Source organism: Clavelina lepadiformis, chromosome 3 (genome assembly GCF_947623445.1).
Source record: "Clavelina lepadiformis chromosome 3, kaClaLepa1.1, whole genome shotgun sequence".
Classification (NCBI taxonomy): domain Eukaryota; kingdom Metazoa; phylum Chordata; class Ascidiacea; order Aplousobranchia; family Clavelinidae; genus Clavelina; species Clavelina lepadiformis.
In genome coordinates this window covers 5,518,770-5,537,923 of record NC_135242.1, presented here as the reverse complement: position 1 = coordinate 5,537,923, position 19,154 = coordinate 5,518,770, and the positions used below count along the sequence as shown (strand labels likewise).

The 19,154-nt window shown below is 36.1% G+C and overlaps 3 protein-coding genes and 1 long non-coding RNA gene across 6 annotated transcripts; 2 read left to right on the top strand and 2 right to left on the bottom strand.

Moving 5' to 3' along the window:
• Positions 1-2,394: 2,394 nt before the first annotated feature.
• On the bottom strand, positions 2,395-5,969 carry LOC143448760 (non-structural maintenance of chromosomes element 4 homolog A-like). Its single transcript, XM_076948616.1, has 8 exons — positions 5,221-5,969; positions 4,927-5,067; positions 4,008-4,144; positions 3,792-3,922; positions 3,558-3,688; positions 3,205-3,398; positions 2,895-3,103; positions 2,395-2,789 (listed from the first exon to the last, which is right to left on the bottom strand). Exons 2-8 carry the CDS (start codon positions 5,016-5,018, stop codon positions 2,670-2,672), a joined length of 1,014 nt encoding a protein of 337 aa, XP_076804731.1. The 5' UTR covers positions 5,019-5,067; positions 5,221-5,969; the 3' UTR covers positions 2,395-2,669.
• On the bottom strand, positions 5,305-9,153 carry LOC143448759 (kelch domain-containing protein 2-like). Its single transcript, XM_076948615.1, has one exon. The coding sequence runs from the start codon at positions 7,301-7,303 to the stop codon at positions 6,014-6,016; it is 1,290 nt and encodes a 429-aa protein (XP_076804730.1). The 5' UTR covers positions 7,304-9,153; the 3' UTR covers positions 5,305-6,013.
• Positions 9,154-9,500: 347 nt separating this feature from the next.
• LOC143448761 (uncharacterized) lies at positions 9,501-14,524 on the top strand. Of its 3 annotated transcripts, XM_076948618.1 has the most exons (12): positions 9,501-10,110; positions 10,730-10,857; positions 10,952-11,095; positions 11,421-11,477; positions 12,475-12,510; positions 12,797-12,880; positions 12,945-13,010; positions 13,104-13,192; positions 13,494-13,620; positions 14,010-14,115; positions 14,196-14,260; positions 14,357-14,524. In XM_076948618.1, exons 7-12 carry the CDS (start codon positions 12,960-12,962, stop codon positions 14,450-14,452), a joined length of 534 nt encoding a protein of 177 aa, XP_076804733.1. In that variant the 5' UTR covers positions 9,501-10,110; positions 10,730-10,857; positions 10,952-11,095; positions 11,421-11,477; positions 12,475-12,510; positions 12,797-12,880; positions 12,945-12,959; the 3' UTR covers positions 14,453-14,524. The 3 variants fall into 3 exon arrangements, with proteins under 3 accessions (XP_076804733.1, XP_076804732.1, XP_076804734.1); XM_076948617.1 differs by having other exon boundaries at positions 9,501-10,857; XM_076948619.1 differs by lacking the exons at positions 9,501-10,110; positions 10,730-10,857; positions 10,952-11,095; positions 11,421-11,477 and having other exon boundaries at positions 12,445-12,510.
• A 1,343-nt stretch (positions 14,525-15,867) lies between these two features.
• On the top strand, positions 15,868-17,832 carry LOC143449701 (uncharacterized). Its single transcript, XR_013114606.1, has 2 exons — positions 15,868-16,910; positions 17,108-17,832. It is a non-coding gene; the product is annotated as an uncharacterized LOC143449701 (long non-coding RNA).
• The last annotated feature ends 1,322 nt before the right edge of the window (positions 17,833-19,154 follow it).

The following is a 19,154-nucleotide window of genomic DNA, read 5'->3' as shown; positions in this document are numbered from 1 at the left end:
CATGATGATAAAGCTACAGTATGTTAGCAGTTAGCACCCAACTTGTTTCTTGTATTGTATACCCGGTCCTGCTTTTCATGGCCCAATGAAGTGTAACGGCCGTTAACAAAGACCATACAAATACAGGTTAATACAAAAACTTTTGCCGTTACACTTCATTGGCCCATTAAAGCACCACACAACTATCTTTTGACTTCATAGGTTTGCATTGGTTCTATAATTTCAACTTACAAATAATCTTGTTGAATTAGGTCCATCACATTTCAAAATCTTCGGTTTCTTTGAAGCATTGGTCTAAAAATGCTCATTTTGTTACGCCTATATGAAGAAGCACGTTGAATAACGATTATAGTGTAACGTTACACATCTGGCATTCGAGATACTACAGTTGACACCAGGCACAACAAAAATAAAATGAAATGCAAGGCTTAAATAAAAGCTTTATTTCTGCTAACGTTTCATTAACCCATTCGGGTTAACTTCATCAGAACGAAAAGAATTTAAACTTTGCGAAAAGCATAGAATTACGATTGCTACGTTACAACGTACTGTATTACTTAGGATTTATAGCCTTACTCATTATTTCATTACTAATAGTTATGCTGGATTATTGCCCATTTTTTGGAGTACGTTTTAAGCTTTTTCGGCTTAGTCACTTTTTCCCGTTGATTAGCGCTTGCTGGTACAGTAATAAGTGGCCCGATTTTTGTGCCCCAAAAGCGCTTTTGACGAAAATTGAAATGGTTGATTGATTTTAGCCTTTGCTGTCTTCTAGATCAGTGCTCTTCAACAGGGGTTCCGCGGAACCTTAGGGTTCCGGGAACCATGTAGTGGGGTTCCGTGAGTTTTCAGAGTTCCGCGAGGGTTCCTCGTTTATTTAGGGAAATTGATTTCTTGCTTCAGCATTTTGATGCGTCATTCCGATTTTTTTCAGATCACTGTACCGCATTCATACTTCAAGTAGGCCAGTTTGTTAAACAAGAAGTTGAGTGCAGTCAACAACCCAATAAAACATTGATATAATTGTTGCGTCACTAGCTGTTAACAAGAACGTTATTGTTGCATCACATTCATAGGATGTTGCCGATGTACAGATCACAAAAGTACAAGCAGACTGAGTAGAGAGTACAGACTTGTGTAATAACGAAATATTTTATTTTCTGACCAAGCAATTTGTAACTTCTAAACTTTTGTTAGTGGGGTTCCGTGACAAACGCGAAAGTACATGTGGGGTTCCGCGTTGACAAAAAGGTTGAAGAGCACTGTTCTAGATTTTGCAATAAGACGAGAGGAACAAATTTTTGGGCCTTTACATGTTGTTTAAATTTCTTATCATTAGGGCAATTATTCTTTAACTTTTCAAAAACGATTAAAGTCAAGAACAACATCAAAATTGCAGTTGTTAAGCAGTTATTGCCAAAAATACACAAAATCGTCTCTTAATTATTTATGACGAAAATTGCGTTAAACAATTCAAGGCTTGCTTACCGTTGTAAATGTAGTAAGGAGCCTAAGCCCTTTCCCTTGAAAAAGACAAAAATATGTTTAATCAATTACTGTAAATGTGTCTTTAGAAATAAGCAACACCATCAGAATTTAAATTCAGGTGGATGCATTGTGCAGGTTGCTGTGGGTACTCAACTGCTTGTTGTAAATTTTACTGATTGTTTGTTGATGTTAAGGTTTTCGAGCAGGAATTAAGTTTCATTGTCAATGTGCGCACTAGTTGATAAATTAGACATAAATGGCCGAGTGTTAACGTGTTTTCTATAGCTGCTAAGACACTGTGGTCGTGAGGTCTGATTAATTCAACTCCACGAGACTGCGTGTACAATGTACATCTCGGTATTGCATTTGCTTGACATCAGATAAAACTTTATTGGCAAAAAATGATAACTGAACTGATAATCGTAATCTGGATCAAAACGCAAAAGCTTACAAAGAAAGGTACTCCATAATCATCATCATGGTGGTAGCCTACAACTTCTTCAGAAGCTGTGTTCCTTGGTAAATTGGATTACAACTAAACAGCTTGCTGCGGGAGTGACAATGTTTAGCACAGATGTTGACCACATCTCTTTGGTTGCAAGTAGCCAGCAAAAGCTAAGTTTAAGAACTGCTGGAGTCTATGACCTTTGTCATTGACCGGCAATGGTCAACTTCGTAATGTTATTAACTTAAACGAGCGACTGCACAAAATGTTTCCAAAAACAACGGCTTAGAAAAGTGTGAAGGCCGTCACTGTTGCATCTACCCAAGATGTAGGCGTAAATTTTTGGGATTTTTTTCACATTTGATTAAGAGGCTCCAACAAGAATATTTTAACAAAAGATTTTGTGTGATGCAATCTATTTTGAAGTTGATTAACTACAATTTATCTGTAACATGACGGCATACTTGTTAGGATTTTATTGTAAAACGGAAAAAGAAGTTTAACAAAGTCGACAGTGGCAAGATTCTCAAGGACGACGTGTACACCACAAGCGTACAACTAACCTCCTTACACTAGTTCACATAACAACCATTCAACCAAACCATTTGGCCAAAAGTTACGATCGCCACAGCAAAGCTGTACGCATAATTCATGTAGAAATACGATCACAGTGAAAGAAAAAACACTTCAATCCAACATCCAGAAATCGACACTGATCCAGTGTGAAGTTATCCATTCACTTAACTTTCTTTCTAGACGCGCGAGCTCCACCTGCAGGTATGCTAGGTTCAGCGCCTGCAAGTTGATACGCGTCTATGATCGCTTCCCATTCATCCATCGATAAGGACACCATAACCTATGACAATCGCGATCACTGATTTTAACAATTAATGAGAATTGACAATAGGGCTAAAAGAGCGAGTTTTAGTTTGCTCTGTATCGATAAATTACTTCTTTCGACCTGATTGCAAATGTCGTCTTCCTTTAAATTCTTTTTACTTTTTTGGGCCTCGGCGTCTTTTACAGGTTCAACAACAGGAATTCCATTCTCACCAAGAAACACTCTGACCAGACCATCCTTGACAAGAAAAGCAAGATGGAATATGTTTTCTATGGTGTGGCCAAACGATTGCGGGTTGACTACAAGCTCAAAGTAGTCAAAGGGTGATGCTGTAAAGTATTGCGTGCAGCTTAAGACAACGCACACTTTACCAATTAAGTAAATGACATAAACCTAAAGTTAAGGACACAAAAAAAAAGTTTGAAATTACGGTCGCTGGCATAAAATCCCCTAATTATTTTCAAGACTCTTTCTATCTCTTCTGGAGTTGCTTCCTTCTGATCAGCTCGATAATTTGTTAAATGCTGTGGTAGTTGAGTTCGTGCATTTGTCTCTTCATTAAACCTTCGAACTTTAGATGGAGTTGGACCACGAGATTGACCGACATCTTCAAAAACGCCAGCCCTACAAAGCATTGTAAAGGGCTTTGGCGACCAAAGTTAACTTTTCTTGACAAAATGCACGTAATTACTAGAGTATATGCATTTCTAAGACTGAGAAAAAATTCCCAGCCTCTGCCATTAGGATTGAAGGAACTTAGGATTGACGTTAAATAAAACTAACAGTGGATGAAGTGCAGGTACAATGCTTGTGAAGTATTGGGTTGTATTTTCTCCAAGCATTTCCCATCCTCGATCCGGAATGAAGACATCTTCAGGATTATCAGACGTTACATTTCCTTCCATAAAAGTAACCTGCAACAAAATAGACACCTGAAAGTATACTTTTTATAGTACTGAATTGACAAGAAATACTCATACAAAAAGTGTGGTAAATAAAATACAGACAGGGATTTACCAGTTTTTGAATGAATTCATCAGGCTGAAATGCAACCAAATCCGTTTGCAGTAAACTAGTTTTTTGCGCACCCAAAGACACTGCAAGCGACATGAAGCGAGAATCCAAAGCACCTTCCGTAGGCCCTTTGACTACAACACAAAAAGCATGAAATACCAAAAAATATAAAAATTACGCATAGAACTTATTACTATTGAAAGCATTCTTCCTGTGAACCTTTTTTAAATAGCTCTTGTGCTTTGGCAATATTTTCCATTAATCCATTATTGTCAGGTTTAATGAGTTCTTCTTTATTTTGCTGTGTTTCTTCAATAAGCTTTCTGTAGCTTCGTCTAAGGTTGAGTCTCTCTGTCCTAAAAAAGCACAATCATCCAATAAACAACATATCTCATATTACGTTCAAAACGTTGGTTCAGGCCAGGGTCATGCTTGTAGTTAATCTTATGTCTCAAACCAAATATAGGCCTACCTACAATATATTCAATATATAATATATAAGTATGACTATGAGTGATATTTTCAAACACCATGTTTTTAAGTATTAGCATCTGCCAGATAACTTTGCATTAAGCCTTCGACTCAAGGCGCATATTTAACCAAGAGATTATTGCATAAATGGTCAAAATGCCTAACACCTCCATATTATACAGAGTTCTTTAACCTCCTTTTAAGTCAATCACTAGGGCTGTGTTGAGAAGAAAATTATTCAAGTTTGTGCAAACATGAATCTTATGAAGGTCGACACGAACGATTCTATTTGTATCAGAACCAAGTGATAAATTTCATCAATATGTAGCCTAATTTGGCTTACAACATGACGTAATCTCTAAACAATTAGCTCTGCTAGAAATTTTTTTATTAAACAACGATTAAAAAACGTAATTCCTCCAGTAAATGACTTTTAGTTTAAAGAATGTTGTCCCTACTTAAGTTTTCAAACTACAACATTATTTCTTACGAAAGTCGATAAATTTATAAGTATGATAATGTTGTATTTGGGTTTAGCTAAATGAAAGATTCTGGCGATATTCGATGAATCTATTCAAGATTAGCTTCTTAATTATAACTGATACGTTCGAACAAATTTAAAGTGCAGAATATATAAATGAATCTAAAAATAAAAGAATCGACTTGCTTTGAGAGATGCTGGCTGATTTCACTTTGCGGTGTGTCTTCATCAAGCACTGAGTTGCCAAAATCATCATCTTCTTCACTATCCTTTGACATGCTGATACTTATGCCAGAAGTTTGCTTCTTTGCAAATACCTTATGTTACCTTTATGTAATATAACAAAGATGCTGTAAGGCTCACATGTACACGTTGCATAAATCATTCCTACATAAGTTTATGACATGAGTTTGCAAAAAAGAAAAAGAAAGACAAGAAAAGAAAAACATGAATTTAATTACATATCAAATAAAAAAGTACCTTAAAGTTTGAAATCTCTTCAAAAGAGCGACCAACAACAGATAATAGTTTGCAGATAAAACAGTAATGTTAATTTATATATCGTTTCTCTATCATGTCAGTAAACAAAGCAAAATCATTAGAAACAAACATTATTTAAACATTTTAATAGTTATGGAGAATAGGATTATATTATATGATGAGTCATCCTGAAAATATAACAGACATGGGACCACCCATGGCCATACCTGATTGAAATTTTAATATATACAATATTTTAGATGTAGCAATTTCTAACACTACAAATATAAAAACTGGTTTACAAACATTTCACTATAAGCTATTTCTAGAAACACAAAAATTATTCATATATATTGGCATAAACAAAAAGGTAGGGAGTTTACTCAGAATGGGCTCCAATCAGAAAAAGCTTACCTAACAATAAAAGTTGTATAAAAAGTAATAAGCCTAACCACAAAAAGGGGCATTTAGAAAGTTTATTTAAATCTATTTCTGCATTTTTAAAGTTATTATAACTACTTTTCGTGTAATTGTAATCTGGAGAAAGGTTTTTGTGTTATGTAGTTGCAATCTGTTTAATTAGATGTTGCAAAATTGTGGCTTGTCAATATTTTCCCAATAATAATGAGATAATCAAAGCTGAAAACAGCTTCTTCAGCTCCAGAAAAATGAAATATGATACAAGACAATTTTAGTTGAAAAAACTGATGAGCATAAAATATGACAATTGAAAGCTGTACAAACAATTATATAATACACACAATTGACTTAATTAAAACGTTACGATGAATTTTTATTCTGAATTCTGGTCACTTGATTTCACTTTAGCTTTCAGATTCAAAATGCCAGGCATATGTGAAACATTTGTTTGTTTTGCATCATTTTCTGAAGAATCATTTTCTGCTATGGCACCACCCTCTAAAATGTCATTAATATTTATTCGAAATATGTCATTATTGTATTTGGTACATGTGCCAGTTGCAGGATCTAGTTCTGAGCTTCCTCCAAACAGAATAAGGTAGTTATCCACTGCACATAATGTATGTAGTCCCATTGCACAAGGAGTTTCTATGCTTTCTTCCATAGCAGGACCACCAACAACCATCTCTGGCTGCAGCCATTCCTTAGTGTCTATATCAAATATGTTGAAATCATCAAAATGTTGATTATTCACGGCACGACCGCCATGTACAACTAAACGTCCTTTTACTGCCACTGCAGCATGAAATGACCGCGGTTGTGGTTGGCAACCTAGACCTTGGCATTGGTCCCATACACAATCTTTTATATTAAATCTCCACAAATCATTTTGCCTTGAGTCAATATCTCGGCCTCCAAACACATACAACCAGTTGCCTGCCTTGCTGCTTACAGCTGTGAGACTATGGGCAGCACGAGCACTTGGTATTTTTGGACCTTTTGGCTTGATATGTGACCATTTTCCCATGCTTGTGCAAAAGACGTGCAGTTCATCAGACCATGTAAAGTTTGCTGCTTCTTGGCAGTTTCTAACTTCGTGTAATTCATCCATATCTTCATATTCACCATCATCATCGTCGATTGGTAGAACATCATCGGGATCAACATTAAGGTATTGAGCAGGACCGAACCCACCATGGATGTAAATTTTCTCACCAACTGACGCACACATTACTTTGTCTCTAGGACTTGGAGCACCACTTGCATCTATACATTTCCAGGTCTTACACTCCGTGTCATATCGATAAAAGTCATTCATCCAACCAGAAAACTGACTCAGTCCGCCAAACAAATATAAGGATTTCCCAACAGATGTCATTGTAGCCCCAGAACGTGGACTTGGCCATGTTCCATAACATGGTTCTTTGAACCATTTTCTTGTCAGAACATCATAAACAAGCAGGTCATTCGATTCAAGATCTTCTCCACCACCATTCTCATTTTTTAAAAAGACGACACCTCCAAATACGTACAATTTAGATCCAATAACAGCAGTAGCTTGACCTTCCCTTGGAGGAAATGGACATTTTTCCTTATCTTTATTCCACTTTACTATTATATTGTTCTTTAATTTTTTACCGTATTGTGATGATTCATTACCCATTCTAAAAGCCAACAACTTAACCTTAGATGTCAAACAACAAATTGAGTGCTTGCAACTTGTAAGTATGACAGATAAGATTATTTCAATAGGCCAGGCACATATCTAATACAGTGGTTTCAGCCGTTTTGGGTCACCTGCGGTTGTCATTTTCGATTGTTTGCAGCACACAAGATCATGCTGAAAACGGCCATACTCTGCAGTACCGTCTAGTGGAAAGTCTGGCACTTGCACAGATAAGCTTTATCAACATGCACAACAAACTTTATCTTCACGCCGATTTATAATAAAAAAAGAAAAGACTGTTGCTTGAACACCAATTTATAGTAAATATACAAAGGAATGAGGATTCAGTGCATGTCATTATGTCAAAATTTGTCTTTGCAAGCAGGATTTCTCGTCAAAAACTGCGATACTTTCAATTCAAGCTGCAGTCACGTTGTCAGGGGTCTGGTCTGCAAAATTAGGTAACAGCACGCTCAATTGCAATTATAATTATACTCAATTGCACACTTTAGGTACGTTAATGATTGATGATTACGTAATTGTGCCTTTATCTGAAGTTAGTGCATTTAATCAATTGTGGACGCAGTTTTTATGCACTTTTACATGATTTATAGCAAGTTTTTTAGCAGACAGAAGCTTGCTAAAGCATCAAAACCATCACTTCGCAGACTGTGAGTGTGGACTTAAAGTGCAATCGTAGATCTTTTGCGCACCCAAGATTTTGTCGAAAAAAGCAAAAAATGCAATCTGGTCAGGGGTTAGGTTACCGTGTTTTAACAGTTAAGTTTACGAAAACCTTGTGAAAAACCAAGCATAGGCTAGCTTTGTAAGTGCAATTTTTTCTGGTAAAATAGACTAATGATAACCAACAGATATACATACAATTTGTATAAAATTTGTATGATACGCCGGACCACATTGGAAAGTTTGCTGTTTTTGGAAGAGAAATCAAAATGAAATAACAGCCATAATATGTGCAATTAATTTTCATACTCCACGCACTTAACAAACTTGCCAATTTCAACGTCAAAGATTTTCGGCGTGGCAATGGAGCAAATATGGTTATGTTATTGGCGTAAATATCAGCTTCAGCCTTTCTGACATAAATTCATTAAATCCTTGCACAAAATGTGACAAGAAGCATGCATACAAACATTGCAAGTGCGGTGAACTTCCCTCAGTTTCAACACTTGACAGTTGAACGGTAGGTTTATAACTTGACAGTGGCACAAGCAGGTGGAAGCCAGAGGCCTTAGAATCGGCTCCTTGTAAGACCATTTGGAAAAAAGCGTTGTGTACAACATAACTAGGGCCTATCTCGTGCACAAAGTGCCTCAAAAAAGCTACTTTGTAAGCTAATTAATTCCAAAACAGGGACATCTGGTGCACACTCACGCATACCGGTGCACTAAAAACTTGCATTCCAAACTGGCATTTAAGGACACGCTAAAAGCCTGAAATTGAAAACAGTGTTTCGCAACCAGTAGGCCTATTTTCTTCACTTCAGTGTTTCAGGCTTTTAGTGAAATCCTCCCTTTATTAAAATAGGAATTAGTTGTGGCGGAAAATAATTATAGGTTTAATACTGGTGTGGGGTAAACATGGGTCCTAATTTTTTCGTCGTAAATCTAAAAATACAAGCTTTCCATACAGAACATTATTGATACACGGTAGGCTATAGTTAATAAAATGTGCTAAACCAAGGTTTGAAGTAATTTAGGAGACAAAGAGATTAAGGTACAATACAACTTTAGTTAGCTTTAAATTGAAAAGAAAAATATGTCGTGCCTGCAAATTTTTGCCGCTGAAAGAAACCACACCCAACCACAAACACATAAGTTGAAGCAAAACTGTTAGGCTATTTACTCTCAAGTTTTTGGTTTACTCTTTCCTGTACACATCTCAATGCAGGGTTGTAAGTATTTCATATTGCTCTTAGCAATAAAACTTTCAACATTTAACAAATCCAAACTGTTGGTAACTATTTACTAATTATTCGATTCCACTCTGATATGGATTATGCAGAAATCTATTTTTGTTTTCTTAGGTTTATAAGAAATAATAGACTACTTGTAATTTAAATTTTGTTATCTTTAAATTGTATGAACTAAAACCTAAGAAGTTTTTGTTTTCGCGGGAAACTCACACACATTTCTTGGAATATAAACCAATAGGGGAAGTGATTATTTAATGACTTCGAACCCAGGTCATGAAAATTTGAAAAGACGCCACTATTCTAAGGTCACGTTCCACAGGAGCCAACCCACTTCCAATACAACCCACAACTTACAGGTCACATCTTCTACAGGCCACTATTGCAACCCACAATGCAAAGACAGGCGTCACAAATGAAGCCTGGGTCGAGATTACAGAAGTCATGGCTCGTATAAATTGAAGCCTGGGTCGAGATTACAGAGGTCATGGGTTCTATAGATTGAAGCCTGGGTCGAGTTTGGAAGGGTCATGGCTCGTATAAAATGAAGCCTGGGTCGAGATTACAGAGGTCATGGGTTCTGTAGATTGAAGCCTGGGTCGAGTTTGGAAGGGTCATGGCTCGTATAAAATGAAGCCTGGGTCGAGATTATAGAGGTCATGGGTTCTGTAGATTGAAGCCTGGGTCGAGTTTGGAAGGGTCATGGCTCGTATAAAATGAAGCCTGGGTCGAGATTGGAAGGGTCATGGTTCGTATAAATTGAAGCCTTGGTCAAGATTACAGCAGTCATGGTTCGTATAAATTGAAGCCTGGGTCGAGATTGGAAGGGTCATGGCTCGTATAAATTGAAGCCTGAGTCGATATTACAGAGGTAATGGGTGCTGTAAAATGAAGCCTGGGTGATATAAGAAAATGGTGAATTCGAATAGAATTGAGACCTGGAGTCTGAAGTTAAAAATGTTGAATCAGAAGGCAGGAGGGTTAGTCGAGCTCTTTTGCTGTTTTTTTTAGGACTGGCAGACTGCTGACGCTGATTATTGTTAAAGAAATTACTGTGTCAGTGTGTAGGCATTGAATATTGAAATTTCACTACTGTATTGAAATATTTTAAGCCATGGGTTTTGATTGCATTGAAAGTTAGGCTAGGCCTGTATGAGGCGAAATTTATTATTAGGCAATCTGAAACGAATATTATAGTTTGTAGCTTATAGTAGGATACCGGTACATACTGGTATGTGGTCCCAAAGTCGCATACTGACATAATGTTTTCCTTGACTACCGTAACCTGGTAGCCGGGTACTATTTGGGACTTGGGTGATAGGCTAGCTACTTTATTAGTAGTTATAGGCCATACTGAAAAATTGACTGATTTACGGAATCAGCCTTTCTTGTACGAATGATGAATGCTTTTTATATACTGATCAAAATTTTAATATAAACAAATATTTATAATAAAATACAAAACTATTAAACAATCCGATTTTAAATAGATGGAGTCAAAAGAGAATTTCTCTTCGGTGTTTTGGGGCCGAAAAGATGAAATTTTTGAAAAAATAGAAAGCTTTTCAGGAAAAAGTTGTATTTTATGCCGTGAAATTTGAAGTAAAAGGTAGAAAGGGTAAGTGTGCAAGTATTACTAATTTTCAAATTATCTTGATAATGTATAGTTAGGCATTGTTAGATTATAAAATGTTATGTTTGTATTTTTTAAGGTTTTTCTCTTCCTTGCCGCAAGCAAGAATGCCTGAACAGAAAAAGTGAAACTGAGGCACGACGAAGTCATTTTCATTGCCCTTTTTGTCTTCATGTGTTTGGTCGGAGTAGGCCTCTAAAACACCACCTCGTTACAACAAATGGTAAGTTAATTGCTTTGCACTCACTTAGTATCGAGTCTATGTATAAACATATTTTTGTTTATGAAGATTTATGAATACTAATTATGACCTGGTAGCTTTTTGCATTTAGTCATTTTTAAATTTCATTATCTGGTCTAACAAATACTGCTCAGTTTTAATGGATGTACTGTAATTCTGACTCTGGAAATGATTGTAATATGTCAATATAACCAATGCTGATATTTTTCTATTTTACTGCACTTATACCTTGTGCAGTATATATAGCTGCCTGGTCAGTACTGATAGTTTTTATGTGGTCATGCTGTAAGAGCTATTTTTATGCCAGGGGAATGTGGATCAATAAAATCGTCCAGTGACATACAACTGCCATCTACATCAACAGGTATATAAATGTTTTGGGCTAATTATGTTGTATTATAAACATAACTTTTCAGTTTGTAACTGCTGAACAGATAGATTATAGTAATAGCTGGGTCAAGGGTGGGCAGCTATTTTCTGCTTAAGGTCATCTGATAAATATTTAGCGACTGCTTTGCAAAGTCAGGCCGAAAAAGTAAATAAACATATTTTAAGTTTTGGTTAAAGCATTAGTTGTGAAGCACTACGAAGCCAGTAAATTATGCAGAATGCATGCATACTGAAATTATCAGCATCTTCAGATATAGTATGTTACAACATGAATTAAATTCTCACACAAGTTTATAGAGAGACAGAGAAAATTTATTTCACCAAACACCGCACAAAACTTACACAATTGAAAAGACGTTATATTTTTCTGTACTTTAACTTAAATATTAATGATCATGGTGTCTTTTTACAGATAGAATTTGTAACCAGGAAGTTCACAGAAAAGGTTTTATGTGTAAAATTTGCAGCCAATGTTTTTCAAGCACGATAGCCTTACGTAGACATGGGGAAAAGAAACATGGCGTTCTTCAAAGTATACTGCCATGTGTGACAATTGATGCTGTTAATGGAATATTTATGGTTGCAATATCTAGCAAGGGACCTTTGGCTCCAATACATGTTAAGAAGAATGTTTTGCAGAGCGCATCTGTTTGCACTAATGAAGAGTGTATGTATCTCATAAAACATTTATCAATCATGAATCCGGGCTATGAATGTCAACATTTATTGGCAGTTCAATATTCCCAGATTGCTGAAACTGTCTTTTTACAACAATTTTATCTGAATGAGTTGAGAAGATTGAATTCAATATCTGATAATTCCTGTCAGAAATGCCTGCAGCTTCAGGAAGCCAGCTTACAAGCGCATGCCCCTTTACTTGTTTATGTGGATTTTGCTGATCTAATAATTTTTCTTTATGGAATAAGTTGTATGTAAACAGGCTAAGTGTAGGTATATCTCTTTATCTTTAGGTCGTTGATGCGGCACTAGAAGCCCTATGTATTGAGGTATGCTTTGGTATTTTCATTTATATATATAACTGTTTATACTTCACATTAGGAAATATTCCTGTTCACAGCTTACAAATAAAGTAAAATTTAGCAAAAACAATATACTTTGAACTTGATTTTAGCAGCACAACTGACATGTTTTATTTGAATTAGTGTAGTTAATGTGCTGTACTGTAAAACATATATAAGGTATTCTACCGCCATACAGTTGTTATTGGTTTACTTTGAAATTGTGTGTATTTCACGTTTGAATTCACATGTGGTTTGAAAACTTCTTTCAAAGAATGAGGATTGGAATACTGTTTCCTCACAGTATGGTACTTTATGGTTTCACAAAAGAAGATTTACCCGCAGAAATAGTGACTGGGTATGTTAAAGCCATGATTTGCTCCTTTTTACTTTGACATGTTGTTTATGAAGTTTGTTTTTAGGTAACTGGACGTTTCATGAAACCAGTTATAACTATCATAAATACTGGAGCACACTGGGTGTTTTTGGTGAGATTCAAATTCAATGTATTAAGATTATTTGTAACACTAGCTATCTGCCTGACGACTATCACCATGCAGCTACCATTACATTATTTGCAGGCAATTGATGTTGCTAACGCTGAGGTTTTCATATATGATCCACTTGGGAGGGAAAATACCATCGCTCCAACCATTACAACTAATTTAACGTAAGCTGAAGCTGTGATTAAAACATTGGCTTGTAATCTGTCATGGAACGGTGCATGAAATTCGCCAGTGATTGATAAAGAAGTTTTATTACTATTAAGAAATATGCAGGTGGTATACCGTGGACATATAGGATTTTAATGTAGCCAACAGTGAGTCAATAAGGACATTTGTGCTTTCACAAATAAATTTCAATGTTTGTAATATTATCACGCCTATCACTCGGGCTCACATGAGCTTACATTTCGGGTTCGGTACTTTACAAGTATTTATACTGTACTGATATATTTCAAATCTAAATAGATCCTTCCAGAAGTTTTACAACATGAAAGTGCATAAACTGAATGCATCTTATGAAGATGCAAAAGTGGTAATACACAGCCACAATATACAACAAGATACCCACAGTTGTGGGCCCCTCTCTATCATGGTAAGTGTTCAATCATACAAGATAAACCCCCTAACTCATATCTTGTTACATTTGACTATAAGTTATTGCAGTGAGAAATAATTAACATAAAACAAGGCGAGTTAACAAAGGAATTTTCATTATAGTAGGTATCGGACATGTGCAGCACTGTTGGTAGCACAGAGCTCTAACAATGCAGCCACTTGGTAGTTAATAATTGCATAATAATTGTAAAAGAAGAGCATGGCTTTTACTAGTTGAGTGCTAATGTGCACCTTACAATTCAGAGAAGACTTAGACTCTGGACATATGTGGGAGATTATACATTTTTGTGGATTATATGTGACAAAATATTATAAACTTGAAATTGCCTATCCACTGAAAGCTACTTCTACGTTATGTTTATGTAGGCTGCCCAGCAATACATGAAAAATGAATTTCAAGAATTTAGAGAGGCTCCCACAGATTGTAATGCAATACGCATTGCAATTGGAAATATGCTGCTTAGACATTGTGGTAAGTCCATGCTTAATTTATTTGGGGTCCCATTAATTCAATGAAAAATAATATTATTTCACTTCATGTTTTGTTTTTAGACGAAGAGAACCTTGACGAATTTTGTGTTCATTGTTCGAAAACAACATCACGGAGCACTGCATGGGTAAATAGTTTTCGCCTGAAGTTGTTCAATGTAATGTCATAACATTAAGGCTTCTATTACAGCAATATCAAACTGTTTTGCCTATTTCTCTTTCAGTATGCATGTGATCAATGCTGCCGCTGGATCCACGAATCCTGCTCCGCTGAACCGGCAGAAAACGAACAGTTCCTATGCAAACATTGCACAATTTAATTCATGTACTGTAATAAAATTCTTTCCAGTTGTTAACCTGTTTGTGGTACAAATATAAGTCAGGCAAGCGTTCACTGTAAATGATTTATTGAATTGAAGCATATCAGCGGAAAGGAAGGTGTTGAAGAAAGTACTTTTAAACAATTTCCTCACTACAAAGACATTCATCTGTAAATGTGTTTAACTCATGCAGTCAGGAGACTTCCCAATTGAACGTGGGTCACGTGAATGATTTCACAATCCTTGGAGCAACGTGAAATGGTCTGCATCAAAAATCCTAACATGCAGTAATAATGTATGGTCAAACCACTCCATTTTTATGTTCTTCAATAGCTTACTAAGCAAATCACTATATACCTGTAAAGTACAACTAAGACAATGGTGTAATTAACATGTGAGGAGAAAAAAAGTAATTGGTAGCAGGCATTTTATCAGAAACACCACAAATAAGTAGTTCAACAATAATTTTATCATGTACTTGCATAATGTATTTGTGGTTTTGCATAACTCAACATTCCTGTGGCACTCAATTTAACTTCGTGTGTAATTTGTGGGGCTTAATTTCCGTAATATAGGTAATGTATGATAATTTACTGCACAACGCAAACTTAGTGATACAGGATTTAATTAAAAAACATGATCTATTTCATTTCAAACCAGCCTTTTAGGCATGACCTCTTTATTGTCGATCAAACCTTTAGTAAAAAAAGCTGTGACCTTTCCAGTCGTAGGCTACATAGCCTAACCAATGACTTCTGCAATGTCGACCCAGGCTTCATTTTATATGAGCCATGACCCTTCCAATCACGAACCAGGCTTCAAGCTACAGAACCCATGAACTCTGTAATATCGACCCAGGCTTCATTATATACGAGCCATGACCTTTCCAATCTCGACCCAGGCTTCGATTCATACGAGCCATGACCCTTCCAATCTAGACTCAGGCTTCAATCTACAGAACCCATGACCTCTGTAATCTCGACCCAGGCTTCAATTTATACGAGCCATGACCCTTACAATCTCGACCCAGGCTTCATTTTATACGAGCCATGACCCTTCCAATCTCGACCCAGGCTTCAATCTACAGAACCCATGACCTCTGTAATCTCGACCCAGGCTTCATTTTATACGAGCCATGTCTGCTGTAATCTCGACCCAGGCTTCATTTTATACGAGCCATGACCCTTCCAATCTCGACCCAGGCTTCAATCCACAGAACCCATGACCTCTGTAATCTCGACCCAGGCTTCATTTTATACGAGCCATGATCTGTGTAATCTCAACCCAGGCTTCATTTTATACGAGCCATGACTTCTGTAATCTCGACCCAGGCTTCTGAATTTCACGCCTGGCTTGCGAGTCATAAATGGATCACTTCCCCGCCTCATATAAACCGGACAAACACGACCAAAAAGCATCCCTGCACTAGTATAAGTCTGTACCGCAAGAATTCATAACTTATTATTGTACATAAAATAGTGAGAAAACCCGTACGTTCTCAAAGTACGCTCACAAATTATCAACGAACGGGAAAGCGACAAAGGCCTGACGTCTTGAAACGTGCAATGTTTGAATTACAGTGGTGCTACCACGACTACCAAACCCGAACTGAGGAATCATTGCCGGGTTTGAGTCATGTAAAGACTTTCCTCAGTATGAGGATAAAGATTATCATATTATACCAATGCCCTTGGGCAAGGCATTAACGACGCTTTCTCCTGTTCGGTGTAGTGGTTGTGGTGAACAGTTCTAAATTCGGCCAATGCGATATAAAAAAAGGCTGCCACTATTTGACCAGAAAAGATCATGTTTGAAGCTTTTTATTAACTTAACTTTACCAAAATCTTCCTTGCATAGTAAATCTAACTTGAATTGAGCCCTAAATAACTAACATTAACTTTTTGCATTTCAATTCTCCTAATCGTTATCTAACGGTCTGTGTAACCTTATGGTCAAATATTCACTCTCTATAAAAAAAAATAAAATGTTGTAATTTCAGAACTTGCACAAAGGCTAAGCTAACTCGTTAGTCGGGGTTTGAGCAATGATCGCAGAATTTAAGTTGTGCAAAAACTTTCTTTAGTCTGACGATAAAGCTTATCATAACCTACCATGGTCTAAAATAGATCCTGCCAGATCCATGTTTTATGGTGGTCGAAGAGCATGAATTAAAGTTAATAATGATTATAATAAGTATATGACAGTGGGCGCCTGGCAACAAAGATAAACCGAGTGATTCTTTTACATATGTTCCAACAAACTGTTAAAATACAGTATTATGAAAATAATCATCTGTTTACGCTTTATTGCTGGATTCACAACAAATCAACAGTAGCCTACATCCTGAGTGCAATGTCTCTGGGAAACAGATTGTTCCTGTTCTAAACTGCTAATGACAATGGAACAATGAAAACAATGGCTAAAAGAGTATCGTTGCTAATGCGTTTTACACTTTTTAGTAAGTTTGAACATTCTTTGTTACATAGAGGCTGACTCCCGCTGAGCGCAATTAAACCTTTGTTCACACTTCTATTGTCTTATACTTTCAACTACGGTGAAAGTATACACGAGTATACAGTAAGTATACACACTCATGCACGAGTGAAATTTACTATCACGTCACAAAGAAAGCATAATGAATGATTCTTTTAATAGAAGACTGCATTCTCATAGCAAGGTAAAGTCTGTGAAGTGTCAGTTGAAAAGCTTTGACTACAACCTAGTTTGAAGTTACTAAATTTAAGAGATGGAATTTAAACGTTTCAAAAGTGATAATCCAGTTTGGGGCTACTTTCTACGATCGAGAAATGGTGAGAGGGCAAAATGTGAAACCTGTGAAAACACGATTTCTTGTAAAGGTGGATCTACAGGAGAAATGAGAAACCACCTTGGTTTAAATTTTTTAAAACATAAGATTGTTCTTGACACAAAGAAAGCAAAACAGCAAGTTTCTTTGGAAAACACAAACAAATGTTCCGCAGGTACTAGCACGATTGAAAACTATTTTAAGCCACTAAAACTACTCGTCGAAAACTACTCGTCCTTCCAGTACTCCAAACCTAAACAGAAGAATGGTCCAAAAGGAATGTGAAGTCTTTGAAGCTTCTGGGAAACGACCTGCCAACCTTCAGACTCTCTATGAAGCGCTGCTTACTATTCAGCCCACTTCTGTGGAAGCAGAAAGAGCATTCAGTGCATGTGGACTCTTTGTTACAAAACTCCGGTCCCGTCTACAGGATTCCACAATTGATGCATTGTGCTTTATAAGGAGGGCGTTGCAGAAGCAGTGAACATTAAATTTGCGTGATTTTTCTCGTATTCGCTCGTACTGCGCGTGTACATAGATCTACAATAAAACTGTGTAATGATTTTACAATCCATTTTTCATGCAAACCTCGTGAAATCGATTGTCTCACTTAGCAGTTATTATCCGGTTAACCGGTTAGATAAATTCCAAATATACGGATATATCCGTTATCCGGATAGTAAAAATTATTGATATCCGAACTAACCCTAATCCTGTCGTATCTGTATCTTACATATACCGCAGTAAAACACAATCTGTTAAATGAAATCAACAATATTCCTGCTTCTTATGACGAATTTTTAATATACAAATATTCACAAACACTGGGTGTCACACGAGAACATGACAGACACCCATAACCTCTTTTCTATACACAATATGTACAGAGATATATTGCACTTGAGTCCCAAACGACGACGTTGATCACATGACCACAAGCAGTCACTGTTCTTTATCTCTGATTATAATGGAAATTGTAGATAACGATAATAAGATATAACATGAAAAAATGGGAATTGTGTGGGTCATTCACAGTTCAAATCAAATAAATTTATCAAAAAGTTAAACCAAAATACAATACATGAAATGGCAAACTTGACGATAAATAAAAATCTAACTAAAAGTGTAAAACTATACCAACATCTGCAATACGCTAATGGGTTTAGTAGCAATTATTCAACATCAATGATTATAAATGGTCAATTTTATGTAAGCAAAATGATAGAGTTTTTGTGTTTTGCTGGAATATTAATTTTCATGGCAGAAACTATACAAAACAACATGATGTGCTGAAGGCGTATATAAATAATAATATAGATTGTTTGCACGTTACAGAATATTGCATGTAACAAACAACTACTGCATTGTGAACTGACTTTACATGGCAGTACTATTAATATGTACATACATAGAACACAATAAAACATAATGATATTAACTCTGGAGTACCTGCTCTTTATATACATGTTGTTACAATGCTGATGGTATCTTACAGATAACAGCTGTAATAATCTCGAATGGCAAAAATTATGTGCATGACAAACACAATATCTGGATACACACATACAAAACATCTGGAAACAGCATCAAATAAAACATGCAAATGGAGAAAATATTTACATTCACTTATAAAATCATCACTAAAAGTGCATACATTTTTCTGATTGGTTTTTAGTATCTTGCATAATGCATGTTACATCTTACGTAAATGCTTAGATTTATTTAGTGATAGTTATTTGCTAAATTCGAACAGAGTCTTGGCTTGTGAACCAAATTGATACAGGGTAGATTTAGTCTAAGTCTGCAGAAATTTCATAAACATTTAAACTAAGCATTTTTCACCAAACTTCTTTGACAGTTGCTATACATGGCAATTTCACACAACAATTGTTCCGT

Excerpts from the sequence above, each read along its gene's own strand:
- LOC143448760 (XM_076948616.1), bottom strand. The coding sequence starts at position 5,018 with ATGTCAAAGGATAGTGAAGAAGATGATGATTTTGGCAACTCAGTGCTT. Across the intron at positions 3,923-4,007 it reads ACAAGAGCTATTTAAAAAAG|TCAAAGGGCCTACGGAAGGT; the intron begins GTTCACAGGAAG and ends TTTGTGTTGTAG. Across the intron at positions 2,790-2,894 it reads AAGACGACATTTGCAATCAG|GTTATGGTGTCCTTATCGAT; the intron begins GTCGAAAGAAGT and ends CGATTGTCATAG.
- LOC143448759 (XM_076948615.1), bottom strand. The coding sequence starts at position 7,303 with ATGGGTAATGAATCATCACAATACGGTAAAAAATTAAAGAACAATATA.
- LOC143448761 (XM_076948618.1), top strand. The coding sequence starts at position 12,960 with ATGAAACCAGTTATAACTATCATAAATACTGGAGCACACTGGGTGTTT. Across the intron at positions 13,011-13,103 it reads GAGCACACTGGGTGTTTTTG|GCAATTGATGTTGCTAACGC; the intron begins GTGAGATTCAAA and ends CATTATTTGCAG. Across the intron at positions 14,116-14,195 it reads TATGCTGCTTAGACATTGTG|ACGAAGAGAACCTTGACGAA; the intron begins GTAAGTCCATGC and ends TTTTGTTTTTAG.